The sequence below is a fragment of the Oryza glaberrima genome, chromosome 4, assembly GCF_000147395.1.
Source record: "Oryza glaberrima chromosome 4, OglaRS2, whole genome shotgun sequence".
In the NCBI taxonomy this organism is placed as follows: Eukaryota; Viridiplantae; Streptophyta; class Magnoliopsida; order Poales; family Poaceae; genus Oryza; species Oryza glaberrima.
In genome coordinates this window covers 23622215-23649098 of record NC_068329.1, presented here as the reverse complement: position 1 = coordinate 23649098, position 26884 = coordinate 23622215, and the positions used below count along the sequence as shown (strand labels likewise).

The 26884-nt window shown below is 45.4% G+C and overlaps 4 protein-coding genes across 4 annotated transcripts; 3 read left to right on the top strand and 1 right to left on the bottom strand.

Annotated features, from left to right (window-relative positions):
* The first annotated feature begins 7104 nt into the window (after positions 1–7104).
* On the top strand, positions 7105–8261 carry LOC127771600 (vacuolar iron transporter homolog 2). Its single transcript, XM_052297532.1, has one exon. The coding sequence runs from the start codon at positions 7209–7211 to the stop codon at positions 8001–8003; it is 795 nt and encodes a 264-aa protein (XP_052153492.1). The 5' UTR covers positions 7105–7208; the 3' UTR covers positions 8004–8261.
* Positions 8262–12642: 4381 nt separating this feature from the next.
* LOC127772297 (uncharacterized) lies at positions 12643–13863 on the top strand. Its single transcript, XM_052298325.1, has 2 exons — positions 12643–12686; positions 13288–13863. The coding sequence occupies exon 2, from the start codon at positions 13385–13387 to the stop codon at positions 13724–13726; it is 342 nt and encodes a 113-aa protein (XP_052154285.1). The 5' UTR covers positions 12643–12686; positions 13288–13384; the 3' UTR covers positions 13727–13863.
* A 3826-nt stretch (positions 13864–17689) lies between these two features.
* Positions 17690–21825, top strand: LOC127770584 (elongation factor G-1, chloroplastic). The gene is made up of 4 exons (XM_052296359.1): positions 17690–18131; positions 19037–20445; positions 20817–21329; positions 21418–21825. The coding sequence occupies exons 1-4, from the start codon at positions 17909–17911 to the stop codon at positions 21589–21591; spliced, it is 2319 nt and encodes a 772-aa protein (XP_052152319.1). The 5' UTR covers positions 17690–17908; the 3' UTR covers positions 21592–21825.
* Positions 21826–23004: 1179 nt separating this feature from the next.
* On the bottom strand, positions 23005–26441 carry LOC127770585 (hsp70-Hsp90 organizing protein-like). The gene is made up of 7 exons (XM_052296360.1): positions 25463–26441; positions 24716–25004; positions 24539–24624; positions 24064–24287; positions 23911–23977; positions 23408–23467; positions 23005–23315 (listed from the first exon to the last, which is right to left on the bottom strand). The coding sequence occupies exons 1-7, from the start codon at positions 26345–26347 to the stop codon at positions 23202–23204; spliced, it is 1725 nt and encodes a 574-aa protein (XP_052152320.1). The 5' UTR covers positions 26348–26441; the 3' UTR covers positions 23005–23201.
* Between the last annotated feature and the right edge of the window lie 443 nt (positions 26442–26884).

Here is a 26884-nt window from a genome sequence, read left to right as displayed (position 1 = left end):
GGCCTACCCCCTGCAACCTTACCCACAAGTGGAGTGCCCATAGGAGGGAGTGAGGGGAGAGAGGGGGTGGTGTAGGAAGAAGATGGGAGGTAGTCACTTACTGGGTTGCCTTGTGGATGCCACGTTAGCCACCTCAAATTTGAGAAATCTTTTTGAAATGGTTTTAATACTTGAGAAAGACGTAGCATAGATTCGGCCAATAGTTAAGGGAGTGAAAAATAGAGTTTGTCGAATTAGTGACACAGAGCCGCAAAGAACAAGATAAAACCCATTTCTTGTGGCAAACCACTGGCAAGCGGTGATTGTGAGTGGCGACGTGATGTCATTTTGCCTCTGCCCGCTGATCAGCACGCACAGGCAGCAGCCTCAATTGAAGAAAAAATAACTCTGGTACACGAACTTAAAAAAATATTACAAAACCTTTACAAATATTTATTTTAACAATTAATTTAACTACAAATATACATGACACATCATTGTTAAGAATAGTTTAGTAAAAAGTTAATACCTAGCCTTTAAAAAAGCACAATTATTTTAAAAACATGGTACAAACTCAGGTGCTCATAACAAGTGCATACTTATTCCTATAAACATATATGCCCTACTCCGGATACGGATCCTCTATAATTGAACTATTAATGCAATATGCTACAATGTTTTGCAGTAGTATTTGAGTAGTTAGATTAACAACGGACGGTTCAGATCAATCCATTACTGTAGCATCAATATTTTAGCTTATATCCATTGCTATCACATTCATACTGTGGATGTTTATCATATGTCTTTAATCATGAATGGACGGTGCAGTTTCCTCCTAATGCAAATTATTGTAGCTCCTTTGCATTTTGTACTCTAATGCAGAGGATCCCGATCCCCCTACTCCTATGAGCATTTGACCGGTATATCTTGAGATTAATACTACTAAAAAAACATTAATAGGTGTTAGTTGGAACCACACAAAGGTATTGATTTTCTCAACCGGCACCCAAGCAGACGGCACTGATGACTAAAGGCATCGGTATCGGTTACATAACCGGCACATATAACAATATATAGGTGTCGGTTGTAAAGAAAACATGCACCTATAAGGTTTGAACAACTAACACCAATGACCCTACAGGAGCAAAAAAAACCATCGAGACAGGCTCGAGACAATGAGCCTATGATTAAAATCCCTAAAGAATGAAACAGATATCCAACGAAATTCACAAATTTATAGGATTAAAAGTCACATAATCCATCAACACATCACATAATATTACAATTTTCATCACATGGATTTGAATTTAGAAATTCTAGACAACTCGCGACTGTTGTCCACCATGGAGGAGTCTGCCCACCTGTTGTCCTGTAGACAATTGCCGACAACAAGATCAACAAGAGAGAGGAGGGCGAGAGGAGGGCGAGAGGAGGAGGAGGAGGGTGAAGGAGAGGGGAGTATGGAGTAGGGAGAGGACAAGGGACACTCACCTTTGATGTCGGCGGTGGAGCCGAGGACGAAGGGACTACCCGGTGTTGCCAGGTGCCTCCAGATCTGGCGGAGTGGGCAGCACAGGGGCTACTATCATCATCGTCGCTATTGCCGATGAGGACATTGCCTCTGTCGGCGAGGAGAGGTCGACGCCAAGTACCAGGGTCACCAAATCCAGCGCCCATTGAACTAGAACCAAGGAGGGGGGTCAGGCAACGACGACAACACCGCGGTGATGAGCAATGTCCAGAGGTGGATCCACAACATGGACGACGGGGATGACGTGGCCATCGGTGACGAGGACGGCAGGGATGAGGCGGACGGCTTGGGGAGCCCGTCGCCTCCCTTTTCGTCGGATCTGGCAAAGGGGAGGGCGCCAGCGCCGTCGCGTAGCCACCGTCATCGTGCTGTCGTGCCACCGTCGTTGTCGCTGTCATCGTGTATTCGTGCTGCCGTCACCTGGATCCCTCGACAGGGAGAGTAAGAGTGGGAGAAAGGAGGAGCGTAGCAGAAGCATGTGGGGGGAGGCGGCGGTGAGGATGGGTAGGAGTGGGGCGGCAGTGTGGAGGAGGAGAGAGGAGGAAGGAGGAGGGACGGGAGTGGGGTAGTAGTGTGGATGATAAGGATGACTGGGAGTGGGAGTAGATAAGGTTGGTCGGTTCGGTCGGCTCCGACCAATTTTTTTAATAGGTGTCTGTTTATTTAAAATTCTAACACCTATATGATTGTAGGTGTTGGTTCTTAAAAACCAGAACCTATAATATATTATAGATTCTGGTTCTTTTGGATAAACCAATACTAATATTTTACGTGTTGGTTTTTATATAGAACCGGCACCTATCTATTCACAAAGGTGTCGGTTTTTGCTGCTGCCCCCCCCCCTGAGCGCGTGTAAGTGCGGAAAAAGACTATCGATGTCGGTTTTAGCTATTCTAGCACCTATAGTGTCTTTCTATAGTAGTGTACCAGAGTAACCACGAGCATCTAACTATCGATGGGTATATCGCCTACGACTGAATGAATAATTAGCCGTAAATACGAGCAGCAACCATGTCAAGTTTAGGACTTGAATCCGAGTAGACTGCTTTCATCACAATGAACCTAATCAGTCGAGCTACGCTTGCGAAAAGAAAACCCACGAATTTTGTTACGATCAACACTATTCATGGTCGAATTTGGTACAGCTTTTTTATTATCAGTATCTGAAAAATAAGAAACAAACGAGCGCACATGCATTGAGTTGTAAAAATTCTTTTCTTTGAAAAGGTGCAAAATCATAGAGGTATAGCCTTATACTCCCTCTGCCCTAAATACAAGGGATTTTGGTGGGATGTCACACATCCCTTATTTTAGAGATGGAGGGAGTAGTACAATCTAAAGTGGTTTATTGGCAATTTGGCACGGAAGGGGGGAAGACCGGATCGGAGGGGGGATAGCGGCGGCGGCTGGCTTGCAAGATGAAGCCCGTCGTGCAGCGCTGCGGACACTGGACAGTGCTCCACGCCTCGATTCACGGGCGCGCGCGCGTGGCCTCTACTCCGTCGACCGGGCACACCCACAGCATCATCGATGATCGAGAAAACAGTGCCCGGACGTTTCCCCGCTGTTACACTACCGCACGCCCCCGGTCACGTAACCCTGCTGCACTCGCAGAGTCGCAGGGCACCGGCACGCCACAGCCCACACCCATACTCCGCCCCTGCTGCCAGCCTAGCTACTCTCACGCGTTGCCCGCCCCGTCCAGGCTGCTACACCCACACCACCCGCCCGCGGCCTCGCCCGCGCGTGCATGTGCCGCGCGCGCGCGAGGCGTCCAAACTACGTCTTCTCGCGTAAAAGAACCGAGACACGCATGAGGCCTGAGGCGCGCGGTGGCGCACAGCTCGTGCGAGCGCGTTGGGGCTTTGCGGGCTATCCTAGATCGGTGCCGCCTGATCGATGCCCACGGTCTCGTTGGTGACTATGTAAGACAACTAGACGTGTCTAGAAAAGCGAGCTTAGCTCCTCTCGCCGGCCGAGCCAATCTGGCCACGCCTTGCTCCACAACTCGCCGGACCGACCAAGCGCAAACGGCCGGACTGATTGAGCTCGCAAACGTCAGACGAGCGCTGCACCACTACGGACGTACGCGCACACTAGCTTTAGGATATGATCGGTGCGAAACTGCATGCTATTCATTTCATTCCTAGAGAAGGATGGATGGAACTAGAAGCGCTATGTATAAATCTATATTATAATGTATTCGTAGATGAAATTCTAGCTAAAACTACTGCTGCCCAGCTTGCGATTCTCGGCACCGTAGTGCTGATTGGTGGATCGAGCACGCAAACAATTTCTCGGCATCGCGCTGCTATTATTGAATCCGTCTGACGTTTCAGACATGCGTACGTGTACGTGGTGTACTCCGTGTTGGTTTATGCTCAACTGAATATCTTTCTTTAACCAAACCTGTTATCGCAGTGACGTCGACGTGGTTGAATTATAGCTATACGGCCGGTTCTTAATTAACTACTCTGTCATATTTACCTTGAGGTCGTATGGAATTTTGCTGGGGAAATATTCATATACAAGGTGCTTGAATTGGAAAACACAATATAAAAGTTCGAGACAATACAAGTCCTTCCAATAAACTTATTAATTAAGTACTCTTCACCAAATCACGCACATGATGACATGAAGGCATCCAACTGAAGCATTTCCTCCAACCTTTTTCTATCATTCCTTTGGAAGTTCCAATACGTTTTCCCTCCATGTCCCTCTCAATCTAACTAAAGGATCATTTTCCTTTCAGCTTCCTCCAATTTCCTAGTGGAGCACCCAATAACCTCTTTTCTCTGATCCATATGTGCTAATTTTATTGATGTGTACCACTAATACCCAACAAAGCAGCATTTTCTCGTTCATATGCACTTTTTCCTACCTCTTACATTGCATATCAAACTTATGAGCACAGGCACTTTTGCTGTTATAGTGCATCATTTGTGGTTCTTTTGCACTTTTAAAAAGAAAAGAGTTAGCACCTAGATGTGGTGCGGTGGTGGTATGCTCTGCTCAATCACATCCATTTCTGCACCATATAGAAGATATTTCCTAGCTTAGCTAGATATACATTTATAGGCATGCTAATGTTGTTATGTCGTTCTCACTCCACAGGATGCATGTTTACAAAGAAAAAAGTTCGCACCTATAGGTGGTTCATTAATTTCCATGCAGTACTTAATTTCTAGGATTATTAACTATTGTTTGTATATTTTAACCAACAAAGATCATTTCCATCTAGCTTTCTAAAGAAAGCCCAGTACTGTAAGTGTGTAACTTACTTTTTATTCATTCGACGCACTGAGGCAACAAGCTAGTTTTGGGAAACTATTTTAACAACTCGAGTGGATGTCCACCCGTTTATTGCATGTCATCTAAATGGTTATGAAAAAAATTGAAAAAATATGAATAAGATAGATCAATATGTAATGTATCAATCCATAAACATGCAAGTTAAAATTCAACTTCTACATATTGTAACAAAAATAACAAACAAAACTCAAATTACTATATGTATATTTACAGTTAAATTTGTTATTTTTGTTACAGCTTGTAGAAGTTGAATTTTAACTTGCATGTTTGTGGAGTGATATATTACATATTGATCTATCTTGCCAATTTTTTTGAAAACACATCCACTCGAGTTATTAGAATCCATCCCCGCTGTTTTTGTAAATAAAGGAAAGACGCCAAAAATTGAACAGAAAGAGGGAAAAGAAACGGCGCAATTAAGCCACAATATACACCGATATCTCCTAGTAGTATCAATTGAGCTAATTAAGTTCCTCTCTACCAAATGAAATATAGTAAGCAGTAAGTACTATTGTGCACTTGAAGACACTGATGATGACCACAGCTGTGATGGCGGTTTTCCCTTTCCGGTTGTTCACTCCACGAAATATGCACTACCCGTGGTGGCCACGCGCCTGTCTAATCTTTTTATGCCAGTGGCCGCAGCACATTCTTCAGATTAATAAAAAGAATGCGTCAAGATCGAATCTTAAAATTTTCTTTTTTTCTGCCTCCCACCCAGAGTTGGCTATAGCTTGCTAGCTAGAGCCCCAATGCAAGCCGATCTTGCATGCTAAGTAAGGACTAAGGAGTAATATGCTAGTAAGGAGTAATATTTGCTATGCTTGTCCCTTGTTCCCGGCGCTTGCAATGCCCAAAAGCTCAGAGCCACCGTGTGTGCTAGCTGTGCGTGTGGTGCTTGCTTTGTTCAATTCATTCTTCCTTAATCGTGAATCCGCACTATCTTTAGATCGAAATGAATGCTACTACGTAATTAACCTAACATATAACCGGGGTGGAGTGTAAACCACGCGTGTATCACGCACAGATCGGTGTTCTGTGATCGGATCTTTCGTTATGCATCATCATCAGCATGCATGTGCATGTTCGGTTTGTGCATTTGTAAACTGTTATTTTAAACGTCAACAAACATTTGTTTATTTTTCTTTCAATATTTTTACAGTACTTCATTCGTACTACTAACAACTTAATAATACACAGCACATATTGATATATACATATATTGGGGTGATCATTGTGTAGTTTGGAGATGAGATAGAATGACTTAGACTATCCCTCTTTTTGAATGGAATAATCATATCATCTATTTGGTATGAGCGTGTAGTGGTCCTGCATTTTTTAGGAATCGGATGGTATGTGGGGTGATCCTACGTTATTAAGGGATCGAAGGGTGCGTCCCACATGTTAGTGAGAGAGAGGGGTGGATTGGATTAGTCCACCAGTTAGATGTGATCATATGGAATATTTTCTTTTGGGGACCATCTCATCCCACCCATGCTCAAACAAAACACCTACAAACACCCTGACGGTCCAGCATGATCCATCTAATCCATCGAACCAGGTGTGTATCGCATGATAACATAATATAGAGATGCAGCCAGGCCCACATGTTAGTGAGAAAGAAGGGTGGGTTGGATTAGTCCACCACTCCTTGAGGTGTGTTCGTAGGGAATATTTTCTTTTGGGGATCATCTCATCCCACCCATCCTCAAACAAAATACCCTTGCAATCCAGCACGACCCATCCCATCCATCGAACCAAGTATGTATCGCGTGATAACATAATGCAGAGATGCAGCCTAACCCACATGTTAGTGAGAGAGAGAGAGGGGGACGGATTGGATTAGTTCACCACTACTTAAGGTGTGTTTGTAAGGAATATTTTCTTTTGGAGACCATCTCATCTCACCCACCCTCAAACACCCTGACGGTCCAGCACGATCCACCCCATCTATCGAACCATGTGAGTATTGTGTGATGACATAATACGGAGTTGCAGCCAGCCGTGAGACACATATGCTTTGTACACGACGAGACGATGGTTAGGGGATCAAACGAGACGGACGGCGAGAAACGCATTGTCACTGTCACATCGTCGTCCGGGTCTATCTCAAAGTGGTCCCGGTCCACGTCGGCATCCGATCCACAAGTCAGCGAGGGGCGCGTGGCCGGCACACGCCGAGCGATCTGGGCCCTCCATTTCGCCAACCCTAGCGGCCTCACCCGAGTCACCCCTATAAATGCCGGTGGCCGAGGCGTGTGGCCGCCACACTGCGATCCCCATCCATCTTCTCCGCACACGCTACACTCCTCTCGATCGATCTTCTCCTCCCGTCTCGATCAGCTGATTCGCCCAGCCTCCGGTAGCTTGCTTGTGCTTCGTATCCATGGATCCTCACCACAGCTCCCACGTCCATGCCGGAGCCGCCACTCCTAACTGCACGTGCAGGTTGCCCAAGGAGGAGGATCTAGCCGCCGCCGTCGTCGTCGTCGACGTCGAGGCGGCTCCTCACTACACGTCGTTGAAGGCGGCCGAGGCCGACGTCGTCCCGAGAGGAGTCGGCGGCGGCGGCGGCGGTGGCGAAGGGGACGGTGGCGAGGAGGTGAACTACATGGCCCGCGCGCAGTGGCTCCGCGCCGCGGTCCTCGGCGCCAACGACGGGCTCGTCTCCGTGGCGTCCCTCATGATCGGCATCGGCGCCGTGAACGAAAACAACAAGGCCATGCTCGTGTCCGGGCTGGCCGGGCTCGTGGCCGGCGCGTGCAGCATGGCCATCGGCGAGTTCGTGTCCGTGTACGCGCAGTACGACATCGAGGTGACGCAGATCGAGCGCGACGGCGACATCGACGGCGCCGATGCCGCGGCCGCGAGGGAGAAACTGCCGAGCCCGACGCAGGCCGCGTTCGCGTCGGCGCTGGCGTTCGCGATCGGCGGCCTCCTGCCGTTGCTGACGAGCGGGTTCATCAAGCCGTGGGGCCCCAGGGTCGGCGTCGTGTGCGCCGCGAGCAGCGTCGGGCTGGCCGGCTTCGGCGCCGCGGGCGGGTACCTCGGCGGCGCCAACATGGTGAGGTCCGGCACTAGGGTCCTCCTCGGCGGCTGGCTCGCCATGCTCATCACCTACGCCGTGCTCCGGCTGTTCGCGACGATCTTTCACGGCATGAACATCTCGTCGTCGGCGTGATGATGCGTGTGACGCAGAAATCGATCTATCTGGAGATGAAAAAGAAAATAATCAAGGGGTTGTGCTAGCTAGCTGTTTAATTAACTACTCTTGGTTTGCCAGTAGTACTGTACCTAGTGGCTGATTATTAACTAGCGAATCCCTGGATACCGAACTGGGAATAATCAGGGGGTGTAAGTGTAATGGTTGTTGTGAATTTGTGATGAGGCAAGACCAGGCAAATGGTCTCAAATGAGAATATTGGTGTTAATTATTGTATACCGATTCCCTTCTCACTTTGCCTCCCGTTTGTTTTTGATTTGTGTGTGTCTCTGTGACAGTTCAGAAACTAGCTGATGCTCTTGGTTGCGAATATCCAGGTGTGCCACTGGCACGTTGAATTGTGAAGGTGCAGCCGGGATTGCCAATGGTCAAAGGAACTTGTACCAATGGAAAAGAACAGTTTAGAACACAGAAAACAAGAACAGTGCACAGATTGTCATATGCCCCCTCAGAGAGTCCAGTAAAAGGCCCAGTTTATCTTGGGCCTATTTATGCCACGAAAGCCCATCTTCATAAGGAATATAGGCCTTCTTCTTCCACACTAAAGTTCAGATTTCTTTATATAGAATTAAAGTTACAGACTTGCGAAACTTACACTACAGAAAATTACTTTTGAGGTGTAAAAAAACAAGCACTCGACCGATCCAACGAAAATATCTGGTGATCACAGATCTGATTATCTGTTAGCCTCGAGATATTCTGCACCTGATTTCTCGATCTTATAGCATAGAAAATTATCAATCCAGTGACCCGGTTGCACAAATGGAAGGTAGAATAATATAAGAAAAAGGACGATACAGCTGGAACGTTGACAAAAGAAAGATAAACACGGTTGCTTTCACTACAAATTAAAATGGTATAATACTACTCCACTACCAATAAAAGTTCCGCTACAACCGTACGCAATATTCAGATCTTAGCAAATTGAACTGGAGAGCATTTCTCAAAGAAGAAAACCAAAAAGCCTAACTGAAAGTCTGAAATTCAACTGGAATGGATCTCTCGACGAAAGATTTCATTTTCTTTTGGAGTCATGAAAGCCAAAAGAGAGAGGCCGCTGGTTTTGCGAGCCATGAGCCCATGAAGGCTACGCTTCCCACGGGATCGTCTGATTCGTCTCCCTCCTCTCGTCGGTTCTTCCCAACCTCTCCCAACTTCTTTTTCTGAATTCTTGTGGCCGCCACGCGCCACCGCGGTTTTTGTACCAACTGGGGTACGAACGAGAGACGACCTCGCGCGCGCGGCGCGAAAGTCGCATGTGCCAACGGCATCGTGCCGGCCTCTTCCACCGGATCCCTCTTTTTCTCTATCTCTCGTGGCGGCCACACGCCTCTTGCTAATTTAAGCCCCCCAACTTGCACGTCGGATTCGTCGCGATCCCCCGGACAGATCGCGTTGTCGCATGGCGGCCACGCGCCCACCGGGTAGTTTATTCCCATCGCGACGAATATTTCGGCCATGTTTCCATCTCGGAGCACGTAATCCGGGATGCTTTAGGTGAACTGCTCCACGCCTCCACGTACCAACTACCACGCCAACGCCAAAGCCAACGCCAAAGCTCACCGTGGTGTGTGGTGGCCCTTTCTTGATGAAAGTCGTCTGCTCCCTGTACAGCAGATAATAATATGCTCGCGGTTTTGGCGCGCCTTATGTTTAAAAAGTTTTATCTTTGAAGAACAGATAATAATATGTTTGAGGTCATGGCTGGCGTGAGGTTTATGGTAACATTATGTTTACTCTTGGTCGGCTTATTTTTATATATAAGTTGGGACAGCTGGATTCTTATGATATGTCTAGATTAGTCGTCGGTTTGCTTGTCACATGTATAATAGCTTGAGGCTCGTGAGTCGTGATGTCCTCGAGCTTAGCTCATGTGGGCGTGGCTAAGGCTCCAAATGAGCTAGGATGAGCATATATATGCAAAAGTTCATGAGCTTGGTTGTGTGATGCAAATAAACTATAAGATTAGGTACAAAACTAGTATTTATCTGCATAATAAAATAGTATGTAGGAGTATAAAATATCTTTTATAGCATTTTTCTTGTTTGCTAATTTTAAAATTTAAATTGTGGTTTTCCTCCTTTTTATCATGGATTTTTTTTCTATTGGATACAGATATTATCTCATTAACAAGCTTTCAGCCAAGCTCAGATTTCCAATATGTTGAGCTTGAGCTTGCTTGGAAGCTTGAAGTTCATAGTAGGCTTGGCTTAAGTTTTGCGCTGAGCTTGATCCTAACAATTGGGCTCACTCAAGCTCGGCTCATTAACAACATTCATCACATGACCAGGCATTATAAATATATAATAGTTTCAATCTTTTCTTGACGTCCATAACACGGTAGTTTTCTTTACTCCAAGTTGAGTTAAAATTATTCCTTTAAGTTCTTTAGGATTAATAAGGGGGATGGATTCTAATAGCTCGAGTGGATGTCCATCCGTTTATTGCATGTCAACTAAATGGCTACGAAAAATTTTCAAAAAAATTGGCAAGATAGATCAATATGTAATATATCACTCCACAAACATGCAAGTTAAAATTCAACTTCTACAAGTTGTAACAAAAATAACAAATTTAACTGTAAATATACATATAGTAATTTGAGTTTTGTTTGTTATTTTTGTTACAATCTGTAGAAGTTGAATTTTAACTTGTAGAAGTTGAATTTTAACTTGCATGTTTGTGGATTGATATACTACATATTGATCTATCTTATTCATATTTTTTCAATTTTTTTCATAACCATTTAGATGACATGCAATAAACGGGTGGACATCCACTCGAGCTGTTAAAATAGTTTTCCGATTAATAAGTGGTGAAGTGAATGTAACTCAACTTGTTTTGTTCCTTATGATGGAACCCATTACCCACCCAAGTTCAAGTCCTAAACTTGACACAGGTGTTTGTATTTACGGCTAATTATTCTTTCAGTGATAGGCGATATACCCATTAACAGCGAGATGTCCGTGGTAATTTTGTCAATTTTAAGATATAGTAATCCACTTTTCGGATATGCTTATAGAGGTAGGTTGTACGTGTGTGTGCGCATTCATAGGGATAAGGGTGTGATCGTTGTAAGCGACTGCGTTTGTATTGTATTTCTTTAAACAAAATCCTTACTAAGTGGGTGTTGCAAAATGTGGAATTAGTGATTTTCTGGAAAAAGAATGTGGCCTTACAGACTTTGTGGCTAGCTCATTCAACCATCCACGATTCCACCGTGTGCAAGAGTTATTTATTTTGTCAGAAAGGTAAGAGCAAGCTGTTGAACTTTCGGTTGGACGCTCTGAAGTCTGAACTGGTCAGTGCGTGCTGGAATAGCCATACGGTGCAATTCTCCGGGTGGACTTCTGGTCTACCCCAATAAAATGGACTAAACTGGGCATATGAAGAAAGAGTTGGACAAACATAACTGAAAGAGAGTTGGGGTTATGTACGTATGCAAAACTGTGTTCTGCTGCCTGCTGGTGTGGATATTTCGCCAATTGGATACGAGGCTTGCTACAGATCAAGCTGATCTTTTTCCCTATTCATAGACATGGATGTGCAAAAGCATTGTCACTAATCACTGTTCTGGCTTGGATATCAGGATATTGTATGTCTTGATATTACAGAATCCGTATGGTTTTTTTTTTTTAAAGAAACGGCAGGAGCTCTGCCAATCAAATAAAATGAGGATAAAGAGAGTACCAAGGCCGGCCCCTTTAGATCACAAAAGTATATGTTCATTTACAGTTGTTATCCAGAAGCCATAGGAATCAGATAAGGGATTGTTGTCAATATGCAGAATTGCTAAATTAAGAATGTAATAAGAATTGGAGCGCTAACTGTATATTACTCTTAGCTTTATCCAAAGAATACTGGATGTATTGTACCATCTAATACCCCCTAAACAACACCCATATGCATAAGTAAAAACCAGAAAACAACAACCACTTGGATATCTTTGCAATCTTTTGTGCTTCTTGCGGGGGAATTAATGGGCCTGTAATATCATAAACCATATTTTATTTCTGAGAGTACATAATATTATTATCCATGACAATGGCGCTTGTAAGTTCATTAATATCCATTACATAAAAACAAAAGGGTAAGTTCAAGTGGAATAATCTCTCCAACTGTAACACAAAGAAAAAGAGAGATACTCCTAGATGAGTTTTCAGTTCAGGCTATTTGATTCCCTCTGTCTTCCTTGTGCTCACACACCTAGTACTACACGATGCAATGCTCTTTTACAACAAATATTCTTGTGGTTGCCACGTGCCTCGCCAGTAATTTAGAGGCTAAGATTCTAGCTATGCATCGAACCATTCAAGCCTTCCCGTGTCAGCCACGCGCTCGGGATTAATATAATGCTAATATGTCCATCACATGAGCTGGATACATCTAACTTGGCCATCCTCCTTTTAGCACCCATTTGCACTAATTAGTCCATCCTTGACTTGGAAAATTTGTGGTCTTTCCATAGCCAAATGACAAAGAGGTGACAAAGGATTAGGTGAGAGTTTACCTAGATTGTGCCATGATTATAAATAGCTATGAGCCCCTAGATATGTTCTGCCCATACCATTACCATAGACGCAGGTCTTTCTCAGGAAGTGAAGAGAGCAGCAGAGTTGCATATCTTGCAGGGTTTATCAGGTAAGCTCTATATAGGTGGCTTCTTCTCTTCTGAGCTCTTCATTTTTATTTGGTTTTCCTTTTGCTAGTGTCATTTTTCTGCTTCTAGAAAATGGAGAATACTCATGAATGTCATTCTGCTCCTGTTTCAATACAAGTCCTTGACCTGTTCTCTAACTAATAAGGAGCTAGGAAGCTTTGATCTGCAGAAGATTTTCCGGCACTATACGGCATGTTGTTGATCATCTGACAATGTTGCCACAATTTCATGAAGTTCTCTCTGTAACCTTTGTTTCTTTCCCAATCTAACAAAATCTCGGCCGGCAATCTTCAGTCAGCCCGGCGAAAACACAATTCCATAGAGTTAATATTTATCTTGCGGTTGAATTTCCAAAACTGAAGAATTTAATGCCGATCTTTCAGATATGATCAGTATTTCAACCATCGGTATATGAAATCAGAATGCGCTAATCATCAGTATAAGCTGAAATGGAACCAATAATGCATCTTACTCATGTGCATTTCCTTGTCTGTTATAAAAGTTATGCCCTTTACAGCTTTACTAATGTCTAATGCATGAAATAGCAGAAATTTTCTAACACCTGGTGCTACTGTAATGCAGTTTGCGGCGTAAAAGGAGCAGTGTGTAGCAATTAACTGAAACTCAAATCGTCGACCGCTAATTAACTGAGGTATTCAGACAAAGAATAACAGGCATCATGCAACGGTGGACGCGCAACGGGATGCTGAACTTCTCGCAGCCGGCGTCGTCGTCGCCGTTCGGATTCTACGACGCCGGCCACGGGGCGTCGAGCAGCGGCGGCAGTCGGTCGCACGGCTGCAGGAGCCAGAACAAGGACCAGCGCAACCTGGAGAAGAACCTGACCAAGGTGAGGAAGGAGTGGATGAAGGTGAAGGAGGAGATGGGCTACGCGAGGCTCCTCAGCGAGCACCTCAGCGAGACGGTGACGGAGACCGACCGGAAGGTGGCTGCCATGCTCGAGGAGCTCGACCGGACGGACAAGTACATGCAGGATATACTGTCGTCCCAGCAGAAATAGTAGTGACCCATGACATCAGATATTCAGATGCGTATTTTGATGGATTTCTATGTATTTACCTAGCAGCTAGCTAGATCGTCAGCTTCTTTTCTGGGCATTTTTGCCATTGTGGTATTCGGTTTTTTAGCAGATCGATGTCCCGGTACAGGGTATATATAAATCATATGTTACCGATATGTTCTGAAATGTCGTTAAAATTCTTCAGCTTCGCCTCCCTCTATGCATGCCACTTCCTTGGTTAGTTGGTTTGCTTGATGAGTCATCTCATCCGATTACCCATTACGTAAGATAAAAGCTAGCAGCATATATATGCCATTAATCTGCACAAGGAGCAAGTATTTGAAAGGCAGGAATTTTTCCGGCCAGTTCTTCTGAAAAAACAAAACAAATATATATAGCTAGGTTCTTGTAAAAAATATTTATAAAAAAAACTGAAGTTATTGCGTTTCAAAGAGAACGAGGTAACCATCGCGTTGGATCAAGTTCCTCATGTATTTTCGGAGCGATTAGCTTCATTAGATTTAATGGCACGCATTGTGCGTGCTGATCGAACAGTACAACCTGTACTACACACACGGTACTACGTGGTAGCAGTACAAGAGGACTCTCTATAAGTGGAAGCATGGCAAAGGCGACGGACTAGCTTTGACCCGACCAACAAATCCCCAATTAGCAAACAAGGGGAACGTTAGCCCTTTCTCTTCTTCTCTTTACCGTGCAAGCTAAGTCCAGGAAAGTGAAAGCTCAGGGTGTCGATTACATCATAGCTGACGATTTCTGGGGGGTGGTACGTAGTAGCTAGCTACTCCTAGCTGGCTACCCCTCTCTCCTAGCAAAAGGCAAAATTATCTACTCCGTATGTACAATTGTCAAACGTACGAGGAGACAGCAAAAAAATATATATTGTGTGTATGAGTGCGTGTCGCCATTAGTCTAATGGGTGCGACTTGATTAGTGATTACCCACTTGGGAAGGCCTCCCCTGCATTATGCCATTAACAAAATCAACTCGACGACGTCAAAACCAGGCGACTCACCCCGGCCTAGGACGGAGACGATACGGTGGGCGCCGTGCCTGACCTGACGCGCCTCGTTCCCTCTCCCGCCATATTCAAATGCAAATGGCAGCACGGGCTGGGCTCCATGTACATGTGATGTGAGCATAGTTTATTTTTTGATGCTCCCTCCTTGTTGATGCAGAGATAATGAGTATCTCGTGCGTGTTTCTCCGGAAAGGTAATTTAATCCCGATTTGGCCTTGGATGGGCCAGAGATCCACGTACTTGGATGTTGGCTCCCGCTTTATTTTCTTTTCCTTTTTAAACACTACTTACGTTTTTTTTTTGAGAAGGGTTTTAAACACTAATTACGTAAGCTGGACCCCGGGTGTTTCTTTCAGAAGTAAGCTGGGCCAGGTGTGCTTAGTCTCTGGCAGGTCAGGTCCATCTCTACCCCAGCACACGCTTGCTGTTGGCACGGACGGCCCAAAATGCTGTAACTCTACTCCCGGGACAAAAGCCCCCAAAACATCGAAATGGGCTGAGAAGCCCATTTTTCCAATCCGACGAGTGACACCACATCTGACTTCTGAGGAATAAGTTCACTTTGGATCCCTTAATTTGTCGTCTAGTCTGAAATTCATCCCTGGATCGTAAAACCAAATATGACGCGTCCCTCAACTAGCAAAATCAGTGCAAATAAGATCCCAAGGTGGTTTGGACGACGATTTCAGTTAACGTGACACATACATAGCTGGTTTGACTTGGTCTTTGTCTTACATGGCGGTGATGTGGCATTGGAAGCAAAATATAAATTTCATTTTTATAAAAAATGTGGGGCCCACATGTCATTGGGTCACATCCTCCTCTCAATCTCCATGGACGGCGGCGCCGAACATGGGCAACGCCCGTCATCCCCGACAAGTAGAGGATAGCGGCGGTGGCATCCTGCCCCACCCCCACCACGAGGGGAGGAGCGGCAGGACGAGGGATCACCTGGCGACGTGGAGGCGGTGGTGGCATCGATGAGGAGGGCACAAAATCTGCTGGTCGTCGTCCGCCTTGACCTCGCCGAACGTGCCATCCCCATTCAACCTCCCTGCACCCCTCGTGTCGTCCTCGACCTCCACTTCCTTCCCCCGCCCGCTCTCGAGCAATCTCGGTGGGCTGACCAGATCAAAGGCAACAGTGGTGGTGAGTTGGGGTCTGTAGCGGTAACATCGGCGAGGAGGGAGTGGTGGTTGAGGGGGAGACAATCATCGTCCGCTTCAGCCTCGCTGACCGCGCTATCCTTAGCTAGCCTCCCCGCACTCTTTCCCTCCCCCCTGGCGTCATCCTCGACCTCCACTTCCCTCACCTGCTCGTTCTCAAGCAGTCTCGGTGGGCGGACCAGATCAAGACGGCGGTGGCTGCGAGTTAGGGGCAGCGACGGTGACATCGACATCGACGAGGAGGGAGTGGTGGAGGGGGGAGACAGGCGAAGAGGTTGGGGACAAGGGAGAGGGATTGGACGGAGGGAAGGGTCAAGGAAGGGTGGAGGCTAGCGGCAGAACACGTGGCGTCGTCTCGTCGATCCGGGAAGCGGCGACTACGACGCCCATGGCGAGTTCCATTGATTATGACCAAAGGAGCAAGTTCTCCATCTCCTCCCTTTCAACCCACGGTGATAAGAGGAGAGGGGAGAAGAAGGCGCCGTCGTCCATGGAGAAGAGGAGGGTGAGACCCACTGACATGTGGGTCCCGCTATTTTGTTTTGAATGCCACGTCACCGTCACGTAGGACGAGGATTAAGTCAAACTAGTCACGCAGGTGCCACGTCCGTCGAAACTGCCATCCAAACCACCGAGACAAATGAATGGATCTAAAGTGAACTTATTCCGACTTTTAAGCATCGTTCATGGTAGACTATTTCACGTCTAAAAATAATCATAAGAGAGCGATATATAAACCGGTTTGCTGCTGCGAATTCAGTTGCCAAAATCAAAAGGGAAAATTGTAACCATCACGAGAGATTCTGAAACATGGATCTTGTGGTGCTGCAGCCTCAGCATGCAGATGTCCCACGTTGTCAACCGGACGGTATGTCAACCGGTATAATCTGTATATTCTTGCCGTGAGCGTCACCCGTTAAAAGTTCCCATCGAACTGAGATACGTGGCATCTCCGGTATCTACCAGGCTTAATTTCTCTCGCTTCAGGTAGAGCTGCCAACTACGTGGCCTGATAGCAGGCCATCAAAATGTCGGACGAATGCATCCGGTGGCACGCGTACGCCGTAAAAAAAGTGGCAACTATAGTAGTACTATTTTGCCAAGCGAAAACACGCGAAATTGGGTGAAAAAGACCGAGAAACTGGCAGTGGGCGCGAGTGGGTCACTGGCTCACTGCGCGCGGGGCGCGGACACGTTGGACGGGTGGAGCCGTGAGATGCTCTGTGTGGTGACATCCGAAGCGTCCAAACCTGTGTACATGGGCCATGGCCCATGGGGCTCGTGGTCGAAAATGCAGAGACGTGTCTGCTTTGCCTGCACTTTTTTATGCTGCTCTGTTTTACTTACTGCTCCATCGCTGCTGATTACCTGTGCGTGAATTGCAGTACAACATGTCAGTTTACAATCGAGTTGTATTCTCATAGTTTCATGTTTTTTCTTGGATATAAAGACGTTCTAGGATGACATAGCATTTTAGTGCAGTCATAACCTCGAAATTACAACATACAGTACTAAATTGAGGACAAGAGAAATTTTTTTTTTTATTTCACAGTCTGGCTTGGCTATTGGAAATATCATACAGTGTCTTCACTGGAATAATGTTATTTCGCATAATCATTCGAACAGGTAGCCAGGTAGGACTGGAAATTCTGGAAAGAAAAAAAAAGAAAAGGGAAAAAGGAGTAGTTAGGCGGGCAGTCTCCGGAAATGAGGCGCCAATCCAAAACGTGAGACGGGAAACGATCCTCGCAGCCCCGCGGCTGACATTATCCTCCTCACCATCATCGCCACCATCCGCAGCAGCAGCAGCAGCAGCAGCTCGCGCGCATAAAGCCCTCCACGACATCCGCACGCTCCCGCGGCGCGCGCAGGCGGCAGGCTAAAGCAAAAGGCGAAGGGAGGGAGAGCTAGAGCTAGCGCTCGCGGCAGAGGCAAAGGACGAGAAAAGCCGGCCACCTCCGCCCGCCGACAGCCATGGCAGCAACCGAGGCGCCAGTGCTGCGGGCCGCCGGGCCCGCGCGCCGGCCGGCCGTCTCCGCCGCGTCCGCCTCGCGCCTCCTCCTCGGCCACCGCCCCTTCCCCGCGCCGTCACCCGCCTCGTCCCGCTCCCGCTACGCCGCGGCGGTGGCGGCTGGCGTCCGCCCGCGCCCGCGCCCGCGCAGGCCGCGCCTATCGGTCGTCGCCATGGCCGGCAATGGTGAGCGAGCCACAGTCTGGCGTTACTTGCTGTGTTTGTTCCAATTCTTTTTTTTTTTGACCCTGGACGTGGGGATGATGGTCTGCAGTGTAAAGTGTGCACTGACGGTGTTCGATGAAATGGGCCAAAAGGATTATCTTTCGTTCTTTCTCAGAGTTGAAGATGATTATCACGCAGTATTATAGAATTTAGGAGTGTTCTATTGGATAGTGTATTAGTTGATCTTTTGCTACTACTAGTTTTGCAAAAGAGAAGGTTGAGGCAGCATGCTGGCGACCGTGCTTAGGATTGTTGATGGGCTGCTGCTTTGTTAGATAAACCATTGATGAAGTTGCTTCTAACTAAAGAGTAATTGGTTTATAATTGGTTTAGAAGCTCTTCTGGAGCTCATAACTACTCATGGCATTGATTTCTGTAAATGGTTGTTGTAGTACTAGAATATCTTCCCAATAGAACAAACTGAGAAGCAAGGAATAGAGAGATGCGAGGATATGGCTCCATAAACATCTAAAATAGAATATACACATAGCTATGTAATTAAATGAATGTCCTCTCCATGTTTGTGTAGTTAGCAAAAAGAATATGGTCGATGGCATTTTGCTCTTACACAATAGACTTGTATGCATGTAACTTATCTTGTCGATGCAACATATTGAATAAATGCTTTACTTTCTTTTAATTGATGTCTTTTACGCATCTCCTAATGAATATTGTGCAGAAGTGAGTTTCTATTTTGCAGTAAAGTTTGTCATTAAGTTAATTACATAAGATCTGGAAGCCAAGTCTCTTGGATTCCTTTTCACTTTTCATTTTGTAGATTCACAGTTTTCAACCAAAATAAATTACATTGCTTTCTTCAACCTATCGATTACATTAATATTGACATATTTTACTTTTGTATACAGATCGGCAAGTGCCTTTGACGGATTACCGCAATATTGGTATCATGGCACATATAGATGCAGGAAAGACAACAACTACAGAACGTGTTTTGTACTACACAGGAAGGAACTACAAAATTGGTGAGGTCCACGAGGGAACAGCTACGATGGACTGGATGGAGCAAGAACAAGAGAGAGGAATAACCATTACGTCTGCAGCAACTACTGCTTTCTGGAACAAACATAGAATCAACATCATCGATACTCCTGGGCATGTCGACTTCACTCTTGAGGTTGAGCGTGCTCTCAGGGTGTTGGATGGAGCTATATGTCTATTTGACAGTGTTGCTGGGGTAGAACCACAATCTGAAACCGTGTGGCGCCAAGCTGATAAATATGGGGTTCCGAGAATATGTTTTGTAAACAAAATGGACCGCCTTGGTGCTAACTTCTTTAGAACTAGAGACATGATAATCGCAAATTTAGGTGCGAAGCCTTTGGTAATACAGTTGCCCATTGGTTCAGAGGACAATTTCCAAGGAGTTATCGATCTAGTCAAGATGAAGGCTATTGTATGGACAGGAGAGGAACTTGGTGCAAAATTTTCTTATCAGGATATACCTGCTGATCTCCAAGAGATGGCTGATGACTACAAAGCTCAGATGATGGAAACTATTGTAGAGTTGGATGATGATGTTATGGAGACTTATCTAGAAGGTGGCGAAATAGACGAGGAAACTGTCAAGAGATTGATCCGAAAGGGAACAATATCTGCCAGCTTTGTTCCTGTTCTATGTGGTTCGGCCTTTAAAAACAAGGGTGTCCAACCACTGCTTGATGCTGTTGTTGATTACTTGCCATCACCACTTGACCTACCACCAATGAAGGGCACTGATCCAGAGGACCCTGAACTGATCCTTGAAAGAAAGCCTAGTGATGATGAGCCATTTTCTGGGTTAGCTTTCAAGATCATGACTGACCCATTTGTGGGATCATTGACATTTGTTCGCATATACTCTGGGAAGCTGGTTGCTGGTTCATATGTTCTCAATGCAAACAAAGATAAGAAGGAAAGAATCGGAAGGCTTCTAGAGATGCATGCGAACAGTAAGGAAGATATAACAGTTGCTGTGGCAGGTGACATAGTAGCTCTTGCTGGTCTCAAAGATACAATTACTGGTGAAACTCTTAGTGACCCAGATAAGCCTGTTGTGCTTGAACGCATGGAATTTCCTGATCCTGTCATTAAAGTTGCTATTGAACCAAAGACCAAAGCTGATGCTGACAAAATGGCAACCGGACTAATCAAGCTTGCTCAAGAAGACCCATCATTCCACTTCTCTAGAGATGAGGAGACCAACCAGACTGTTATTGAAGGAATGGGAGAATTGCACCTTGACATCATTGTTGACAGATTAAAGAGAGAATTCAGGGTAAGTATTCTGATTAGCTTTATTGTTTCTGTACATGCCCCACTCCCCCACGTAATTACTCTACATTCATGCGCAAATCATATTGAACGGTTGTTATTGTGCTTATAAACCACACCATTTCCTATGTGCTTAGATTTTCCCTTTTCCTCAGCTAAGCTAAGAGAAACTACCTGATAAGATAGTAAAATGTTCTTTTGGTTAGCTTATTTATTTATGTTCTATGACTTAATAGCTCGGTTCTTCAATTATGCCACTTATCTCACCAAATAATCTTATTAAAGTCCTAGGAATAGAAGCATTCCACTAGTTTTTTGTATTCATAATTGCACCCAAGAGTTTTAACTTGAGCTCTTAAATATGCAACTGCACAGGTTGAAGCAAATGTTGGAGCTCCGCAAGTCAACTACCGTGAAAGTATTTCCAAGATTTCAGAAGTACAATACGTTCACAAGAAACAGTCTGGTGGATCTGGGCAATTTGCGGACATTATTGTGCGATTCGAGCCTTTGGAGGCTGGAAGTGGGTATGAATTCAAGAGTGAAATAAAGGGAGGGGCAGTTCCAAAAGAATATGTACCAGGCGTGATGAAGGGAATTGAGGAAAGCTTGCCCAATGGTGTCCTTGCTGGTTACCCTGTTGTGGACCTCCGAGCGGTGCTGGTTGATGGCTCATACCATGATGTTGATTCAAGTGTCCTGGCATTCCAAATTGCAGCCAGAGGTGCATTCCGTGAAGGATTGAGGAAGGCTGGTCCAAGACTCCTGGAACCTATAATGAAAGTTGAGGTGATAACCCCTGAGGAGCATTTGGGTGATGTTATTGGTGATTTGAACTCCAGAAGAGGACAGGTCAATAGCTTCGGGGATAAACCTGGTGGCCTGAAGGTAGCACAAAATATATCCTTTCCCTTTATTAGCCATACAGTTGAAATGTGGCCTGAGACTTACAGTGGTATATTATTATTTGATGCAGGTTGTCGATGCTTTCGTGCCACTTGCGGAGATGTTCCAGTACGTCAGCACGCTGAGAGGAATGACCAAGGGGCGCGCGTCTTACACGATGCAGCTCGCCAAGTTCGACGTCGTCCCACAGCACATCCAGAACGAGCTCTCTGCGGCGAAACAGGAGGAAGCTAGTACTGCTTAATTTTTTTTCCAGATTTTGGTAGATATACTAAACGGCGACACCGGAGCAGGTGGATAATAGGACATCCAAGTGTATGTAGCTTTGTAGCGTCAAGCCCCTCGGGGAGATATTGTTTGCCATTGTTTTGGACCTGATAATGGCCTTGTCAAGTTCTTTTCTTCTTTTTGAAGACTGCCTTGTTAAGGTTTTCAGAAGAGAAAGCGGTACCTATAAAATTTTTGTTTCCTTGCTCTAGCTGAGACGTCCTCTTATTTCTGCCCTTCTGCGTTTCGTTCTGCTTGTTACAATGGTGTGGATGGATTGTGTGCAGTTATTTATATTTTCTTTGTTTCATATTATAAGTTGTTTGACATTTTTCTTAATCAAAATTCTTTAGATTTGACCAAGTTTATAGAAAAAAATTTAGCAAACATATACAACACCAAATTAGTTTCATTAAATTTAGCATAAAATGTATTTTGATATTATATTTGTTTTGTATTGAAAATATCAGTATATTTTTCTATAAACTTAATCAAACTTAAAAAATTTAACTAAGAAAAAAAATTCAAACAACTTACAACATGAACGGAGGGAGCATATATTATAACATATTATAAGTTATCTAAGCAATGGCATATAAAGCTGCTTTTAGAGAAATGTAACTAGTTAGAGAGCAGCGATACGTAAAATTCTTAAACCTATATAGGCTGAGAAGAACACCTCCTAAACTAAGCCAAGAGAGTGCGTGTAGAACTCCATTGGTTGCTCCAAAAAATCAAACCAAAGCCAAATTAAATTTTACAATTTTAGTTTTAAAGTTAATTTTAAGATATTTTAACGTAGTTTTTTTTTCCAACATTGACTTAAAAACACATATACAAAAGTTTTAGACAAATTATTTTCTAATCGCTAATAAACCATTACGGTTACAATAAACATGTGAAAGGGCATGTAGGTTAGTGGTTGTAGTGACCTGAGTAGCACCCCAAGGTCCTAAGTTCAAATCTCCATACGAAGATCCTGAGTTCAAATCTCCATTTCAGACTGGGTTATTTAAAATCATGTATATCCGGTTGGATGTAGGGACCGGGTAAAAATACCCTTCTCTAAAAAACACACTTACAAATAAACATATGGTCAACACTGAAGACGTATATGAAAGTTTTGTTCAACACTGAAGACGTATATGAAAGTTTTACACAAATTATTTTCTGATCGCGACTTTTAGGTCGTGGTGACTGATTAGGCATTTTTTATTTTCTGATCGCGACTTTTAGGTCGTGGTGACTGATTAGGCATTTTTCTAGTGACTGATTAGGCATTTTTCTGCATAGGACACCATCGTTTTTCTGCATAGGACACCATTAACTTTTTATAACATTTGCCTATTCATCTTATTAAAAAATTTAAAATAAATATGTATATATCAATAAGATGAATGGTTAAAATCGGTTAAAAGGTCATGTCAAAAGTAAAAGATCAGCAGTATGGAAATTCGGCTCAGCCATGACCAATCGGAATTTGCATAAACACGATTGTACTGTACAAAAATTCGACGACGAATTTTGCATTCAGAAGTTTCCAGGCACACCGATCAGATTACTCTATCCCTGGCCCTTTCAGCATGTCTACTTCATTTGGACTATCCCTGCACTTACTAGCTTCTGGATCTTCTGCATCACTCCGGGGTTCTTGAGATGCGCCTGAGCAGCCTTCGGATTCTCCTGGAAGTCGGTCAACACCTGCAGAACAGCATTACGATGGTCACTAGGCTACCAGAATAATCCATCACCTACCAACACTTCAATTCAACAGGTCATCTAATTATGTTTACCTGCTGCATGATAGGATCCTTCAGAATGTTCTGGATTTCTGGGTCCTGCATAGCCTTGTTCTGCAAAATAGAAGCGGACACTAAGTTAACATCACTGCTCTTATCTTACCAAACCAAGTTGTGTTTAGGTCCAGAGGGGTAAAGTTTTGGTATGTCACATCAGATATACGGACACACATTTAAAGTATTAAATATAGTCTAATAACAAAACAAATTACAGAATCCGCCTATAAAAGCCTAATTAATCCGTTATTAGCAAATGTTTACGCTAGCACCACATTGTCAAATCATAACGCAATTAGGTTTAAAAGATTCATTTCGCAATTCACACGCAATCTGTGTAATTAGTTAATTTTTTCGTCTATATTTAATACTCTATACATGTATTCAAACATTCGATGTGACAGGGTGTTAAATTTTGTCAGAGATCTAAACAGGGCCCCAGTTGATGCACCTAGGGCACCACTGCGGTTGGAACTGGATTACTGGAAGGAGAGCCTTACCTGTCTTTCTTGCAATTCCTCCTGGCTCAGTTCCCCTCTGCTAGCCTTGTTGATCTGCTGGACACATCTGAAAAAAGACGGGCACAGTTAAGTAAGGACGCTGCACAGTGGAAAGGCGACAGTGCTCGATCTCCTTCGCTAAGCATTGCTTACCTCCTAACACCATCAAGCAACTCCTGGTTGTTCGGGTCATGCTTTAGGCCGGCCTGATAGGTTTCCAGTGCTTTGTCATATTCTTTCATGAAAAATTGGATTGCACCTTTCCTTGTGTATCCCTTGGAGAATGTAGGATCTAGTTCAATGCATTTTTCAGCATCTTTGAGACCTTCAGGCATTGCTCCAAGCTTGGTATAACAGGCGGCCCTGTTGCTGTATACCTGAAATACAGTCCATGTAACCTAAGCTTAGTACCACTGAGACCAAACCCACCATAGATTCATAGAACAACAATGAGGAAGCATGCTTAGCATTTTCAAATACTATGGAGAAAAAAAACCAGATGTTTGACCAATTCACATTATCCAATCTGTTCTCCGTCAGATGTACTCATGCAAACCAACATTGCAGTGAAGTACAGGCTTTAAACAGCTGCTGTGCTTAAGCAATTGAGTAAGAACAAAGAATTTACCCTTGGATCCTTGGGGTTTCTCCTGAGAGCTTCACTGTAATGCTTCACTGCTTCTGGGTATTTCTGCTGCTTGAAGAATTCATTACCTGCACATGAGTGGACCAAAATCAAAGTTTCATCCTCATCACCACCTGCAACAAGAAACACAGTGATAATAACAGATTTGCCACAACATACCTTTCTCTCGCTCCTCATCAGCTATTTTTGGATCATAGTACTCTTGCTGCTCTAGCTCCTTCTTTGCTCTTTCAGCATCATTCAGTTTCTTCAGGGTATCTGGGTTTCTGTGCTCAGTCAGAGCCTTTTGGTAAGTCTCAATGGCAACATCATAATCTTTGAAGCACTTAGCAATCTTAGCAAGAGCAGTTCCCTTTCTGGTCAGTGCCCTAGAGATGATCTTGAAATCAGCATGAAGTTCCCTTCCCCTCTCAACAGCCTTATCACAGTCGTTGATGCACTCATCATACTGCAAATTGGGGAAAATATTGGCATATTAGCTTTTAGGACATAACATTACAACATATATAACGCTAAAAGATCCAATAGTTGAACCGCCCCTTGCATCACAATCATTTACATGGCTATAATTCATCACTTTCTTATTTGAAACAGACAATGCATCACTTTCTTAAACGAGGCAAGGCATCTCGACCTGTGCTGATGAGTGCAAGCATAGCAAACGCATATTCCTTTCCTCACAACATTCAATTGGCTGTCGTCTAAAATTAGAGCACTGCAATCTAGAACTGCTGGTATATGCTAAACCAGGTAAGTATAATCACACTAAACCTCTAGGTAAGTAATCACATTAATCGATATCATGGGGAAGTACTAATTCTTCACCAAAGCACACAATAATCTGAACTTTCTCGAAAGAAATCAATGGAGGACAACAATTAGCACAGTACAAAAAGAAACACTCACCTTTCCCATCTCAAGGTAAACGGCGGCTCGGTTGGTGAGGTAGGAGACGTCCTCATCGTCCAGCTCCATGGCTTTTGTGTAGTGTTGGATCGCCGTCTCAAAATCCTTCTTCTTGTAAGCGGCGTTGCCCGCTTCTTTCTCCTCCTGCGCTGCGGCCTTCCTTTCCTTCCGCTTCTTCTCCTCCTCTGTCACCTCCATCGGCTCGGGCTCGGGTTCAGGTTCCCTCGCCTTCGTCTCCGGCTGGTGCTGCTGCTGCGGCGGAGGCGGCGGAGTCGACTGCGCCGGCGGCCGCGGAGGCGCGTCATTGTTCGGTAGCCTGAGGTTAAGCATGAGGCTGAGCACCTGGACCATCCGGGGATCGGAGAGGTAGTTGTTGAGGCTGCTGGGATTCCGCTGCACGTCGCGCAGCATCCGCATGAAATCCGGCTGGTCGAGGTAGGGGCGCGTGGTGGGGTCGGCGGCCATCCTGCTCCAGAGCTCGGGGCCCTGGAACACCTTGCCGATGGCGTCGGCGCCGGACGCCGGCGCCGGGCGGCGCGCCTGGCGGGCATGGGCGAGGCCGTCCTTGAGTGCCCCGTTCGACGGCTCGAGGGCGAGCCCCTTCTCGTAGGCCGCCACGGCGCCCGCGGCGTCGCCGAGGCCGAGGCGCGCGGCGCCGAGGCGGGAGTAACCCTTGGCCCAGTCGGGCCTGAGCGCGACGGTCCTCTCGGCGTCGGCGAGCGCCTCCGGGTAGCGGTGGAGCGAGGCGTAGGCCGCCGATCGGTTGGAGTAGAGGACGTGGTTGTCGGGCGCGAGCGCGATGGCGTCGGTGAAGTGCGCCGCCGCCTCCTCGAAGCGGCCGGCGGAGAACGCGGCGTTGCCCTTGGCCTTCGCCTCGTCGGCCATCGCGCGCGGCGGCGGGGCTGATCGATCGGGAAGCGAAGCGGAGCGGGCGATCGAGATCGTTGGATCGGAATCGGTTGGTGGCTTGGTGCGTGTTTGGACGGGGGCGTCGCGGGGGAGAAAGTATATAAAGGTCACGGTTCTCAAGAGTCGCGCGATCTCAACGGTTCTGGAAGATTCCGGAGGGTGGGAGAAAGCCGGGAACTCGCGAGATTGCACGGCGACTGCCAGTAGAAGATCTGAAGATGCAATTGGGAGAACCTTAAAATCATAGCTATGTTTGGTTTGTTGTAAAAATAGTAAAATACATCATCAAATTTTAGTGTTGCTGAATTTAATCTTGACATAAAGAGAAGGCAGATAAGCTCTTGCCATCACAATTTTGTCATGCTACCATACTGAAATCCGGAACCTTCCACATATAAAACTACACCGAAATTTGATAAGAACTCAGATCAACCCAAACGAAATGTTTTTGTCTTTACCAAATCTGATAATACTACAGATTTAGCAAAAAAAAAATGGTACAGTTTATTCCGG

What these genes read in the sequence shown, in the direction of transcription:
- LOC127771600 (XM_052297532.1), top strand. Translation starts at nt 7,209, where the DNA reads ATGGATCCTCACCACAGCTCCCACGTCCATGCCGGAGCCGCCACTCCT.
- LOC127772297 (XM_052298325.1), top strand. Translation starts at nt 13,385, where the DNA reads ATGCAACGGTGGACGCGCAACGGGATGCTGAACTTCTCGCAGCCGGCG.
- LOC127770584 (XM_052296359.1), top strand. Translation starts at nt 17,909, where the DNA reads ATGGCAGCAACCGAGGCGCCAGTGCTGCGGGCCGCCGGGCCCGCGCGC. An exon ending in CGTCGCCATGGCCGGCAATG is followed by an intron (nt 18,132 to 19,036) that starts GTGAGCGAGCCA and finishes TTTTGTATACAG; the next exon opens with ATCGGCAAGTGCCTTTGACG. An exon ending in GATTAAAGAGAGAATTCAGG is followed by an intron (nt 20,446 to 20,816) that starts GTAAGTATTCTG and finishes GCAACTGCACAG; the next exon opens with GTTGAAGCAAATGTTGGAGC.
- LOC127770585 (XM_052296360.1), bottom strand. Translation starts at nt 26,347, where the DNA reads ATGGCCGACGAGGCGAAGGCCAAGGGCAACGCCGCGTTCTCCGCCGGC. An exon ending in TTTACCTTGAGATGGGAAAG is followed by an intron (nt 25,005 to 25,462) that starts GTGAGTGTTTCT and finishes CCCAATTTGCAG; the next exon opens with TATGATGAGTGCATCAACGA. An exon ending in AGGATCCTATCATGCAGCAG is followed by an intron (nt 23,316 to 23,407) that starts GTAAACATAATT and finishes GCTGTTCTGCAG; the next exon opens with GTGTTGACCGACTTCCAGGA.